General features: G+C 37.9%; 1 protein-coding gene across 1 annotated transcript; it reads left to right on the forward strand.

Annotated features, from left to right (window-relative positions):
- Window positions 1-99: 99 nt before the first annotated feature.
- On the forward strand, window positions 100-11,190 carry MAP3K19 (mitogen-activated protein kinase kinase kinase 19). Its single transcript, XM_026040837.1, has 9 exons — window positions 100-211; window positions 1,466-1,536; window positions 2,057-2,141; window positions 2,937-3,169; window positions 3,748-3,791; window positions 5,918-8,332; window positions 8,714-8,866; window positions 9,078-9,775; window positions 10,895-11,190. The coding sequence occupies exons 2-9, from the start codon at window positions 1,497-1,499 to the stop codon at window positions 10,959-10,961; spliced, it is 3,735 nt and encodes a 1,244-aa protein (XP_025896622.1). The 5' UTR covers window positions 100-211; window positions 1,466-1,496; the 3' UTR covers window positions 10,962-11,190.
- Window positions 11,191-14,266: the final 3,076 nt, after the last annotated feature.

Genomic DNA, 14,266 nt, shown 5'->3' on the forward strand with positions numbered 1-14,266 from the left:
GGCTCTGCAGGGGCAGGAACGGCGCCCTCGGCCCTCAGAAAACACAGGGAAAATCCAGCCCAGGCGCCAGGATCCCCCACATGGATGTGTTGTTGTGCAGTGAGGGAAGACAGCTTTGCCCTAGAAACGCTCCTTCCTACAGGGAGGTTCCCAAGGGCTGGCTCCCTCGGGGCTGATGTGCGGCTTTCACGCCTCTCTGCTGAAGCTCCAGGTAAGAGGCTGCTTATATTTTGTTCTACAGAAGCTTTTCRGCTATTATTATGGACTTTTATATAATCAGAGAAAATAAAAAGGCAAAGTTTGGAGAAGTCCGGTGGCTCGTGTGACTCCAGAAGGCCAATTTAGTGGATAAACACTGTAATGGTTTATATAGCATTTAGTATAGGGAGGAGAGAGGGAGACTGGTGGCTTTTACTGCTTCCTTTGCACAATTCATCGTGTGACCTTGGACAGAACAGTCACCTTCTCTTGCCCATTTTCTCCTCGGTGGACTAAGAAGCACAGTTACACAGAATCAAAGTACATTCCTCAGTTGAAAAGTGCCATATAAAAGAGTTATAACATCTTTAATTGGATCTAGGGAAAATGAATAAGTCTCCTGGGAAAGCTGCATGCTTTCAAGTCATTACATTCTTTGTCTTGCTAGTGGAATCAGAAGCAAAAGCTTGGCTCTTTTCCTGAATAGCAGTATCAAATGGTAAAATGCTCTTAGTTCTGAACAAAGCCACATAAGCCTCTCATTTCCATGGGCTGTGTAATGAGGTGGTTCCCTAAAGACAAACAGCTACATTGAATACTACAGTTGGAAATGTCCCAATACGATATTGAATGGTATTACTGATAGTTTTTCCTTTTATTCCTTTTAGTTTGCTGTTTTATGATTTCTTCTGTTTTAATTTCCTGGAAGCAACTTCTTCACATGGTTGGTTGTTGACATTGCTGTTGGTACCTTTCTTAAAAAGTCCTGTTATATTGAAATGGCAAAATAAGATGCAGCTAATAAACATTATTCTTAATTATACTTCTGCCTGAATGTAGAAATCCTGTAAAAGAATAATTCTGAATATGCAGCTAGTTGTTTGTGCATGAGTTAATCTCTACATGCAGACTCAAGGTTGTACAACTGAACTCTACAAAATATCAAGCCATTATCTGTAAATCCTGAGGGAAATCTCCTTTAAGTCTCTCATATACACAGGCACATGAGAGAGCTCATATATCCTTATAGAGGCCAGGTGAAACATAGTCCTGCTCTTCATTTCCCTGAGCTACCACCATGTGTCTTTTTTTTTTTCCCATGGTTGACACTATTTGAGGATGGGGCATATGATGTTAAATTTAATTTTATTATCTCAGTCAAGTACTTCTTAAATGTTACTGTAGTCTTACTTACAATCCTGAAAAAGAAATATAACTATTGGTTTGTGCACATGTAGAAATCAATTAATGAAGCATTTTTTTGCAGATTTGAGGACCTTAACACATTGAAGAACAGTATGTCTGACAACCAGCAAAATAAGAACAGAAGCAAAGAAGGTAGCTTAACCCAAGTTTATTACATATGAGGTGTAATACAGAGAATCTGAAAATAGGCAATTTTAACTTGAAATCAAACTATCAAAATTGAACCTATAAAAATCAAACAACCACCAGAAAACTTTGGAATTACACTCAGGGTTAATTTTAACCTTTGAGTAGTTGTGAAATTTGTTTTGATTTTAGTAACTTTTTCTAAAATTTCTGCAAGTATTTTTCTTATATTTCTGTTGTACAGAAATAGGGGTCACAGGTGGATTTTTTTTTAACTTCATTTTTATATATTGATTTAATATACATAGAKATCAACCAAGAGTTTTGATTTATGCATGCATGTCTAGAAGTTATGGCATACATATGCATCTTAGTTTTGTGAGATGGTCATAACATTTTTGTGATAGCTACATCATATGTATCTTTATAATAATACTTTAATAGCTGAAAATAAGTGCATTTGACTTCTACTACTGGTCAGTAATTAAATTGCTTTTATGGTAGTAATAATTATATACTGTTGCAGGTTGTAGAATTTTTGTGGCTCTTCAAAAGGTAGATAAAATTATGAAAAAAATGCATCAACCATACAAAGCACTGGAAAAGAACAAGTAAGTAGAATTAATATTTATTTTAAAGCTAGGCATCCAAAGTGGATGCAAAGCAGGAATTAGTCGAGTGAGATGAAATTTCCTTAGTTTTCTATGTTATATAAAACTATATGTGTCATATGGTGTTTATTCCATCCCAGTATTACTTACTGATCATTGCTGGAAACAGGATATTGTACTAGATGAACAAATTATTTGGTAAAATATGAAAAATCTTGTGGTCTTTGCCTCATGTTTGACTCATGTTGACTCAGCTGAAAACAGACAATTGTCTTGCAGATGCCTTGAGGACAATTTAGAGTGTATCTTTTTCTACTTCTTTTCAATTGAATTTTTGTTCTTCAGAAGCTAGGTAGCAGTTGGCCCACAGAAACACACCTGGCCCTCACAGCAGCTATTCTATTCTGTTAGGCAGTCCATACCATACTTTATAAATACCAAAGGGGCATCTCATATTCACAGCTGTTCTAACAGATATTACCCACGGTTCACAGAAACTTTATGCTGGAAACAATAATTCAGAACGGGGAATGTAGGCAATGTATTTTGTTTTGTCCAGTGTTTTTTGTCATTAATTTTCACTTGTGGTCAATCCCTCAATCCCCAGCAGTGCAGTTAGATGCTGCTAGAKAGCCCTAGCTTATCAAATAGATTGGAAGAAAAAAAATCAGCATTTTACATTTACATTTTACTGATTTTACAGGCCTGTTTTTCATATTTTTTCCCATTGATATGATGGTTAAATTGAGTAGCCTCCTTGCACTGGTTTTTATACCGTATTTTTTTCCCTTTTAGTCAAATAACACCAATGTCCACACTGTGGCCAGAAAAACAAGTGACCAATGAAAAGGAGTTAGCATTGCAGATGCGACAGCGCACATTACCCTTTTTCCTGAAGAAAGAAGAGAAACTAAGACATGGCTTTGACTTCAGTTTTCTGCTACAGGCTTCGTATCCAGAACACACCATTTTAGAATCACATATGGATTTATATGCATTTCAGACAATACAAGCACAAATACAACCAAGTAAGGTCAATTCTAGAAGTCACAACTTTTAAATAGTTATGTATTACTGTTAAGTAGAGACACCAGAGCCTCTGAAGTAACTTTTCTTTACATTTTAAATTCTCTTTATGTATAATTACTTCACATGCAGTAGWGTTCAACCACATAAAAAAGGGACTTCACCATTACCATTAGCCAGTACAGTGAAACTCCAGACCCACAAAATATATACTGAAATTCTGATTAACTGGAGTGGAACAAGGGTGTTATTTCCACTTTTCACTTTATTCTTTTCTCTTTCCTTTCTCCTTTGCTTTATCTTTTCACTTTTTTCCTCATACAGGCAAAATAAATTAGCCATGAGTGAAAGCCAGTTTATTAGAATCAAGGTATTTTTAATTATTACTGTGTTCTGTTAAAAAATAAGTAATTATTAAGCATGGCACTCAAATTTTGACTTACGACTTTATAGCCTAGTCATGAAACCACAAGTCATAGGACTCAGTCCTCAGAACCCTACTTTCTGAAATTAAATTATGGATGAAAATGTAGTCTGTTAAGTGTATTTATCTAACATTTCACTTGTTTTGATTTTTAAGGGTTAAATTTAACAGCGCTAAAAAACAGAAGTAGGAGAACTGAGGTAAGATGGTACTATGTATAAACCTAAGCACTAAATTAAAAGTATTAGATGCCTTCAAAACTTTAAAAAAATATAGAAGAACCATATATAGCATCCTCTGGTTGCTTTTCAGCTTTGCAGATGAATATCAGATATATTTTTGCATATATTTATATCAGCAAACCTTCATATGTATATCAGCAAATTTGTCAGGTGTTACTTTAAGGAGTGGGGAGTTGGTAATTTATAAAGTCATAGAGTCTTATAAAGTGTAAGTTTATAAACTGTTTTCAGGTTTGCACATCCTGTATGTTAGGTGTCTAGTTTAGATATATTGAAAAAACATTGAGTYGTAACTGAAAACTGAAGCTAGATAGAATATGAAAAAACTAATCTAAACTAATCTAAAACATAGAAAACATCTAATTGATATTAGATGTTTGCTGAAACTTATTGTGTTAGCAAATAAAAAATAAGCTATTATAAATTATTAAACATATTTCACAAGAAACTTTGCAATACTTATAAGTTGGATTCCAWGACAAACATTTTTTTTGCATTTACTTCTGCCCTTTCAATTATACTAGCAATTTTGCATGACTCACTACTCGCACCCAGTCAGCCCTAAAGTTAGAAAAAGTCAAACATATTGTACTCAGAGAAAAAGAGATTCTGGTGTTAGTCACTAGTAGGAAGGACTTGCGTTACTGAATCATCTGTGTATTGTAGCAGAACTTTTACAGAATGCACATAGGATTCACAGCAAAAAAGCAAKGACTTAGAAATGATATTGTGAGTTCTGATAAATTTCATTAAAGGGCTTTGGTGAGAAAGAAAAAAAAATCAACATGAGGGTAATGCTTAAGAAAAATAATTTGTGTGACCTCAATATGATTTAATACAATTTTATTTCCCATGTTAGGATCTGCTGATTTTTAGGGGTATAAATTTGGATTAACTGAGCATCCAGATTAAAGCCATGTAGATRAGACAAAGTTGTCTGGATTGTACATTTCAAAATATTCCTCACTGTTCTTCCTGGCACATTCAAACCTCAGTTTGCCTTGGGGTACAAACACAAATGTCCTGCAGATTGCAAATTGATCTTGAGTATGGATGTGCAAATGAATATTCAGACATAGGACAGTGTAATTTCTTAGGACAGTGTAATTTTCAGTATATTCTTTTGGCTTATATTATTTCCTATAAATGAAGAATACAAAATTATTTTTACCATAGTCATCTGCATAATCACAATGAAGTATTCAAATTCTCAAATCTTCTATTTCAGAAATATATGATACCTTTCAACGAATAGGAAGGGAAGGAAGAAGGGAGGAATAATAAAAAAGCATCCGAAAATGACTTCTCAGTTAATGCTATATAAAAACTTTCCTTTGGATAATATTCCATTTAACTTTATAAATAAAGTGTAGTGAAGATTGTGCTTGCTGCCAACAAACAACTTCTTGAGCAAGATCTGTGACCCACCTGGTGTGGCTGATGGGATTTAATAAGTGGGCATATCAGGAATCCGTATGCCATATTTGTAGTAATATCTTTTAAAACCTCTTAATATTCTAAAATAATTTCTCAATAGATACATTGGTTTTCTATTATAATATCATTTTTGCTTTCTAAAAATGGCTTGCCTTCAATCTAATTTAATAGGGAATATAATTACTAGTGTCAGAACACCCTTGGAAGTGATTTGAAACATCAGTGTAAGAATGGCTCTCTCATTCACTGAAAGTGCCCACCAAAAAAGAAATTTTGATACATGAAATCACTGACCAGGCTTTGAATTCCTATAGCAAACATGCAGAAATCATTTAACAAACTCAGAAGTATTAAGGGATGAGATGTATAACAAATGTATGTGTGTAGAAAGCTTGTTATTATTGTATCATAAGCAGTGATTTGCTTCATAGGAAGAAACCCTCTTTCCCCACTACTGAATAATTAGAAAGAATTGTGCATATGAGAAAAAAATGCGTCTTTTTTCGGGGTGTTACTGTTGTGCTTCACAGTAGGTTAACTGTGGGAAAGCATTTAAGAATAGTTTTGTTTTGTTTTCCTACTTGATATTAGATTTTTATATGTGTATGCTATGTAGCAAGTTACTAATATTTTCACAGAAATTACAGTTTCATCTGCCACCAGTGGATTTTCCACCAGTAAGGACAATGCATCTTGTTCCTCTAGAAGGCTTCAACAACAGAAATATTTTGAATATTGTGCATTCTATTCCTCTGCCTATAAATGCAACTCCTAAATTTTATCAGTATCAGTTACATAATCTATTGCACAATCAAAAGTCATCAGACCTAACCAGCGTTAGTATTGCTGATAACTTTACCCCAAGAAATTCCTTTGACATGGGCAACTGTTGTGAATATCCTCAAGACAAGAAAGAAAAATATGGAAAAAAAATAAAATTGAAGCAAGTTGATATAACCACTAATACTGAAAAGAATGACCTGGTGAGATACCAGCTTTCAGTTACTTGTAAGAACATAGATATTGTGACACAAGACAAGTTTGGAGATGATAATTACCCCTACTTGACATTGGGTGACACTCAGATAAACTGTGAAGTATTTACAGCCTGTATATATCCTGTATCAAACAATGCAGACACCTTAAGAGATGGGAATAATGAAAAACTCATAGAGGGCTCACTTAGATCTGGTGTAAAAGGAGATACGACACGTATAATACTGGATTCCAGGCCAGATGGAGATTCTGAGAGCATGAACTTTGTGCTTGACAGTCATGATTTCGATTATTCCTATACAAATGCAGGGACAGATGCTTGTCATGTTTTAGAAAATCAGTCTGTAACTGAAATAATTCCCAGAGTAGAGGTGCAAAATCCCCCTGGAAAACAAACAGAAAATATCATTTGTCTCTTAGAAACAGAAAAAGAAAAAAATTCAGAAGTAACTTCAGCAAAAGACAGAGGTAAACATGTACCTCTTGTCCATGTTACACTTGCTGAACAAGAACCAGCAAGGGCCCCTCACATTGCTAAACAACCTCCCCCAAAAAGGAGTGTCATCCGAAGTCTGCCTCCTCATGCTAGCCAGAGCTTCAACATTCTTGCTCGCCAAGAACACGACAGAAGTAAAATAAAGATAAATAGAAATAAATATTCATCTAAGTCTAAACCAAGGAGCAACATATCCGAACACTTAATTGTTTCTGATGAGAGTTCCACCAAATGTAGCACATCCAAGGTGAGTGTCAAGGGTCAGATCTTGCCATCTTTAGAACAGCCACACATGGAATCTGGGACTTCTCTGAAGTGTCAAAAAAAGCTCCCTCCAGTAGACAAATACCATGCAGCCCAGAGAGCACAGAAGTCTGCAAAGCAAGGTTTCCCCTGCAGCTGCAGAAATGCAGTTATTTTAAAGAAATCTGCCATTCCTCTTTCTCTACCACGTGCACAATCTGTTTCAGGTTTTGTAGATCTGAAATACAGTGATATGTTCAGGAAAATAAATTCAAATGACAAAGGCCCGGGAATTTATGAGATGTTTGGAACTCCTGTCTATGCCCATGTGCGTGAACTTGATCAACATGAGAACACATTTGGTAGAGATGTTTGTTCTGCTCCACCTAGGAGATGCACTGCTAACACCTGCAAATCTACCTGCAGTAAAGGTAGAGAGAGCAGCCGTGTAAGAAATGCTCAAAAGGCAACGTATTCTAAGCCAAAAAAGACCATTCCTGACTCTAAAAGAAAGCAGAAAGGCTTAATTCCAAAAGGCCAAAAAATGGAGCTGGGTGATAGCAACATGACACATGAGAGTGTATTGATTTCTAGTCCACATTGTCCAATAGAGATTTCAGAGAGCATAGCACCATCTCATGAGGACAAAACCCTTCAACCTCCAATTTTAGAGGAGCTTTCTCAATCATCTGAAGAAAATAAATGTTTTTCAAATTCAAACTTACCAACTATTAAAGAAGTCTCTTTGGAGCAGTCTCTAGACATTCAGGATGTATCCGTCAGTCAAATATTTGCTACCTGTAGTCAGAATCTTCCTCGGTCTGATGATGAAGACTCAGAAGTTGTTGCTGTGAATAATTTATCAACAACAGAGCAGAACTTGTGTGTCCCCCAGTGCAGAGTGGATATAGATAGCTGCAGAGGCCTGGAATCAAAGCAGTCCTCCTGCAAGACTATAAATAAATGTGAAGCATTGCCCTTTTCAAAGAGACCAGAGCATCAATCCCCCTTAAATCAAAGTTGGAGCCACACACCTCAAAACAGCAATTTGCCAGATGAATTGAAGCAGTCGTCAGTGATTCAGACAACAAATGTTGCAAGCCCCGTTTTCCAGACAAGTCAAAACATTCCCTGCTGGGCAAATAATAAGGACCTGACCGATGACTTGTTTTATTGTCTGGCAGCAGAATTACTAGTGCTTGATGAAAAAGACATCAGCTCTTCAAAAGAAAAAAATACAGGTCCAAAAGTGCAAAATACACATCCTAAAGAACAAGGAAGCCGGGTGAATGGAGATAAAGAGACTGTAAACTGTGCTCTAGAGAAGGTAATTCTTTGTACCTTGCTACTTCTTCTGAGTGATCCTATAGCACAAGTTTGGATGAATGATGAGTCTAAATGAAGAAAAGCGTGGGTGATTAGGTAGTGGTAATAAATACTATATGATCATTAATGATCAAGCCTCTTTTTTCCTGTCCCAGCTACCCACTGAGTATCCCTAGTATCCATGCATGTCAGAGGCCTTCTGTCAGGACACTCAGCCATAGGGTGCCTATCTACCAATACTACTGCTGCTTGATCCCTTAGCTTTTTATTTTGTAGAAGTGTCATGCCAGAAAAAAAATTCTTCCTTATAATAATTGTATGGCCATATGAGACTTTTACCTTCCTCCCTGCCTTCTCCCCATGCTGACTGTCCTCTTTCAAGCAGAATTACAGTGAAGTCTTTTTGGCATCAAATGAAGAAAGTGGTCTGCTAAACTTTGAAGAATCTACTAAATTATCTGAAAATAGTTGGACTAACAGGGAGCCTATCATGTGGACAAGAGGTGAGGTGCTTGGAAAAGGAGCCTATGGCACGGTAAGTTGAATCTCAATGTGTTTTAAGAGACACATTGATCACTTKGAGCTCTGTCTCACCTTATAACTGACTGTTGTTCTATTCAACAAATAATATTTTGATTATATAAATGAGACCTGAACAAATTCAAAGATACTTAAAAAGCCATAAAATAGAGTAAATATATTTTATGGTTCATGTTGCATTTTAATAGATGTCAATTTCTTTGCAGGTGTACTGTGGTCTGACAAGCCAGGGTCAGTTAATAGCTGTGAAGCAGGTTGTTTTGGATACGTCAGATCAACTGACTACAGAAAAAGAGTATCAGAAGTTGCAAGAGGAGGTGGATCTTTTGAAGACATTGAAGCACATCAACATTGTAACTTACTTAGGAACTTGTCTGGAAGACAGCACTGTCAGCATTTTCATGGAGTTCGTTCCTGGAGGCTCAATTTCTAGCATTATTAATCGTTTCGGTCCTTTGCCAGAAACTGTCCTTTGTAAATATACCAAGCAGATTCTTCAAGGGGTCGCCTACTTGCACAGCAACTGTGTGGTGCACAGGGATATCAAGGGCAACAACGTGATGCTCATGCCCAATGGGGTAGTGAAGCTCATTGACTTCGGCTGCGCCCGGCGTTTGGCTTGGGCTGGCCTCAGCGGCACCCACAGTGACCTCCTGAAGTCGGTGCACGGCACTCCCTACTGGATGGCCCCAGAAGTTATTAGCGAGTCCGGATATGGGAGAAAATCAGACATCTGGAGCGTGGGCTGCACCGTGTTCGAGATGGCCACGGGCAAACCGCCGCTGGCCTCCATGGACAGGATCGCAGCCATGTTCTACATCGGGGCGCACAGAGGGCTGATGCCGCCCCTGCCCGATCGCTTCTCCAGCACCGCCGCGGATTTCGTGCACGTGTGTCTCACCAGGTATGTAGACCCCCATCTGAAAGGGGAAAAAAATCTGATYGTTTGAGTGGTGGAGACTATTGATGGAAGCTTGGTTTACTTCCTATATGGTACCTTTGACTGTGCAGTTCAACTGTTAACATTTACAAATGTTTAAGTTTTTTGACATTTCAGGAAGGCTTTAAAATAGTAGTATGCATATAATAGTTTTGTCATCTACGATGGTAATTGAAGAAAAGTATTGAACAAAAGTCACAGTTTCTGTTTTTCTCGGTCTTATACTCAGCATATAACTTGCCCTATAATTTTCAGGCAGCCACATGGCATCACTGAGTTTTAGACAAAATATTGAGCTAATTTCAGTTAAAAGCTCTGCAGATGAGCAGAGCTTTAGGTTCTCTTGCTGGTTGAATCCAGCCTGCCTCTCGTGTGTTGTTTTCAGGACATTGTTCTAAAGGAAAGAATCTGTCACATCACTCTGACTTCTGCATACAGATATAAAGCATTTTTAGTAAAGCGTTTATCTTTTAAAAATGCAGGATGCACATGGCATGGCCAGCTTTTTACATCTCATCATGTCCTAGGATAAGTGCTTCCTTCATCCCATCTTTCCCACTAGTTTATTATTTAAGAAATTCAGGTTCTTTGGGCTCTTCCTGTTTCCCTTTTCCCCAAGCTGACATTTGAAAACATCCAAACTCTTTGGTTCTAACATTACTGTAATTCCAAATGAGGTCCTTAAGAAGAATTTGGTTGACTGGAAATGACAGAACAGCTACAGCTATATTAAAAATAATAATAAAGACTCTGGCTCACGCTAGGTCAAAAAGATAATTGTCAATAATTGTCAACTTCCTTAAAGACACTTTTGGTGCACCTGCAGTAGCTGCAATAACTGAATTATGCAGGTTTTAGGAAGAATTTAGAGAAACAAAGATTTCAAAGAAAGATTTCTGTAACAAACTGTTTTACTTTTCTAATTCATAAATGCCAACAGTCTCTTCTCATAAATCCTGTTTAAAAAAAAAAAAAGAAAGAAAAAGAAAGAAAAAAGAAAGCTAAGCTTGCATTCAGACTTTTTGAACAATTACATCACGGGCTTGCATGATCTTGTACTGATTTTTCAAATCCTTAATGCAGAGATCAACATGAACGCCCTTCTGCTCTGCAGTTGCTGGAACATCCCTTTGTGAAAGGAGGAGAGTGACTTTGTCAAAACTGTTGCCAAATGAGTCTGTATTTCCCATATAAACCCTGCTTCCACTTGTCAAAAAATCAAATGGAACTGGACTGAAAGGTGACAGCATAACTTACTGGAGATCAGGTGTGGATGAGATGTCTAGTGTTGGACAGCAGTATGAGAGAACAAACTTTGTATTTCAATGAAATAGAGGCTCATCCAGGTGGGCAGTCCCCGTGTAGAAACTTAAATGTGTTTTCAGAAAAGAAAACAGGACCCTATGTGAGAAAAAAATATAATAGCACCAGTTAATGAAAAAATAAATTGGGAATGCCATTTTCCTTGCTATCAGCAAGAAAACATTGCAGGTGCCAAAGGCCCATGCTGAGAGTACAGTCAACTAAAGCAGGTTGCTCAGGGCTGTGTTCACTTGGGCTTTGAGTATCTCCAAGGATGGAGACTCCACAGCCTCGTTGGGCAACTCAGTCATTCTAACAATAAAACAGGCTTTTTTTTTTCTTTTTCCATTCATTTACATGGAGTTTGTTGCTGTATTTAAATTTGTGCTCAGTGCTTCTTGTCCTGTCACTGCGCACCACAGAGAAATATCTTCTCCAGGCTGAGCAGTGTCAGCCTCTGCTCCTAGGTTGGCTGCTTCAATCCGTTAATCTTCTTCCTGGCTCCTCACTGGACTCACTGTTTGAATCACTAAATCATCTGCAGTCATTTTGGGTATCTTAGAGCTAGCTACTACTAACTCAAAAAACACTTCATATTATGTTCAATATAAAAATAAAAGAAAGAAAAATTTAGGTAATACAAGTATTTAGACTGTCCTTTTTCTGATGAGGTGTCTCCCTCAATACTTTTTATATTCATGACTTCAGAAGATGGAGCCATTGTACAAACCATCAAAACACTGTGAACCTTTGAATGCCTCTGGATTCCAGGAGCGAATGCCCTACAACTGCCAAGGGCAGAGACCTTACCAGCAAAAAATCTTAATTCCTCTTTTTTTAGTTATCTAAATTTCCTAACTAAGTTAGCATTAAGTTAAACATTTTAATTACTTAAAGCACATCCAAGTTTTATTCCACTAGGCTGAATTTAGAAAGTTGTCTGGTGTAAAGCTTAAAAAAAAAAGTGAGATGAAAGCAGTACTTCTGGCAAAATTCTTTATTAGTATTTTCTATAGGTATAATGTCACATGTTAGCAATGACAGAATATTATGGCAGTACAAGAGAAATCCCAACATCACAGTCATTTGCAAAATTAAAATAGTTTGCAGTTCCATTTTGAAGATACTGGATGCTCTTGCCAAAAATCCATGGGAACTTGAGCATCTTCATGTTAGAGTAACTTGCAGAATAAAGGTAGGAGCCCTGACATAASATCTGAAGTGGGATGTACATTATTCTGTGATGTTTATTAATTCTTTTCAGATGGTGTCTCCAAATAAGCTGCAAAGCAAATATGACCTTTTAATTAACATGAAATGATAATGAGATGACAATCATAAATGCGGCGGAGGGGAATGGGAAAGTTCTAGGATGTGCAGTTAACCAAGCAAAAACTCCATAACTTATAACTCCAAGTTATAAAAAACATACATCTTATGCATTTGTGTTTTATAAGCAAAAGTAACATTTTTGTTGGCAAAGTCTGAGAGTTCTCCAATATTAAAATTATTAGTCAATTAGAATTTATAGGTAATGTGCCTTCTAGATAAGAATATTAGAATTAGTCGCCATCTGAAAAGGTTGAAAAGACATTAACCTGGGCATGTTTTGAAATCTGAGAATGCATTTTCACTTTTGTTTAACCATGTTTCAGACCTTCAGAATGAGGATAGCGTTTAGGCCATTTATTTTCAGTCTAAACACACTGGGGATTAGGGGAGGAGTGRTGGCATCCCTGCCCTGTCCTGGGCATAGCTAAAGCAAGAAATATGTTGCCTTAGGGTGCCTTAGGTCTCTAGACTAAGCCCAATATAGCAGAACATACTAAAATCAAGTCTAAGTTTGCATAGTTCTTAATTAAAGGGAATACAGATTTTCACATCAAAATTGAGGTAATTTAGAGGTCTTTAAAACAAGGGAAAAAAAGTGAGAAACCTCTTAAAAGTTATTTTCAATAAAAAGCAATAAAGTTCAGGGAAAAGGGACATGCTTGTACATGTACAGTAAAGATTGCCCTGCTACATATATTGTTTTAAATCAGGCATAGCCTTCATTCCTTCCCTTCTRTAATTATGCTGTGCAGGAGCAAAAGAGAAGGCAAGAACCTGTTACGAAGCACGAGGCCCTGGGTGCTTTGCTCTAACGTGGGGTTTCCTCAGGCTTGGCAGCTTGAAGGCAGTTAACGTCAAAGTAGCTGCCCCTTCCAGTGTTGCAGTGGACACTTCTGTGCAGTAAAGTTCAAAGCCCTGAGCTCTKGTTCACGTCTCAGGAAAAGCCAGGTTTCTTCAGCGTGCCAGCTCAGCTGCTTTTACTAGTCCTACAGATAAAACCAGTTCTACTAAATAAAAATGTCCTTCTTGAAATATCCACATTAGTCCAGAAAACCCCAGCTCTTGAGATGATTTAGGTTCAGAACTAAAGGCAAGTTGTGCAGCTCCACAGAGCTGGGGACACTTTGAGAAACCTCCTGTCAAAACCCTGCTTCCTACAGGGGCAAACCCCCCTGCACTGCTGGGAGGGCCCGGGAGAGCGCCCAGGGAGGGAGGCGCTTCCTGGGGCCAGGCAGCACCTCCTTCCTGCCCTTCCTACCAGGGTTTGGGAGCAGGCTTGGAGATGGGCCCACAGCACCCTGTGCCTTGCATCAGCTCCAAAGAGCCACTTTCACAGGCACTGCCTAAGAACAACATCCTTGAAAAAGTGCAGCTGGCTGTGCAAGACTGGAGAGGAACTTTAAAGGTCATTGGGGGTTGCTGTGTCCCCCGCAGCAYCAGCCCCACTCATCCCTTGCGGCAAGGTAAGAGAACTCCTACTATTACCACTTTTTAAGATTATCACTTTTTTTTGAAGATTATTTGTAAGTGAGGATGTAACCAATTCAGTTTTTAATTAAAAAAAAAAAAAAGTGTTTTTTGGCATAGCTTTAGGCTTTTAACACATTTACCTTCAAAACTCATTACACAATGTGCATTCACAGCCCCGTTCACCACCACCACCACCCCCAGGAACTCTTTGCTTGCTCTAAACCCTTCATGCAAAGCCAAGATCGGGAAMTTTCCCCTTCAGTTTTTCAGAGACCTTGGCCAGGCCCTTGGCCTCCCTTCCCTTTAGCCTCCAGCCACCCCCTCCCCACCAGCCCCCTGCAAGGAGGGGCT

The sequence above is a fragment of the Nothoprocta perdicaria genome, unplaced genomic scaffold (genome assembly GCF_003342845.1).
Source record: "Nothoprocta perdicaria isolate Ctin4 unplaced genomic scaffold, notPer1 scaffold_27, whole genome shotgun sequence".
NCBI classification, from domain to species: domain Eukaryota; kingdom Metazoa; phylum Chordata; class Aves; order Tinamiformes; family Tinamidae; genus Nothoprocta; species Nothoprocta perdicaria.

Excerpts from the sequence above, each read along its gene's own strand:
- MAP3K19 (XM_026040837.1), top strand. The coding sequence starts at position 1,497 with ATGTCTGACAACCAGCAAAATAAGAACAGAAGCAAAGAAG. Across the intron at positions 2,142-2,936 it reads AAAGCACTGGAAAAGAACAA|TCAAATAACACCAATGTCCA; the intron begins GTAAGTAGAATT and ends TTTCCCTTTTAG. Across the intron at positions 3,170-3,747 it reads ACAAGCACAAATACAACCAA|GGTTAAATTTAACAGCGCTA; the intron begins GTAAGGTCAATT and ends TTGATTTTTAAG.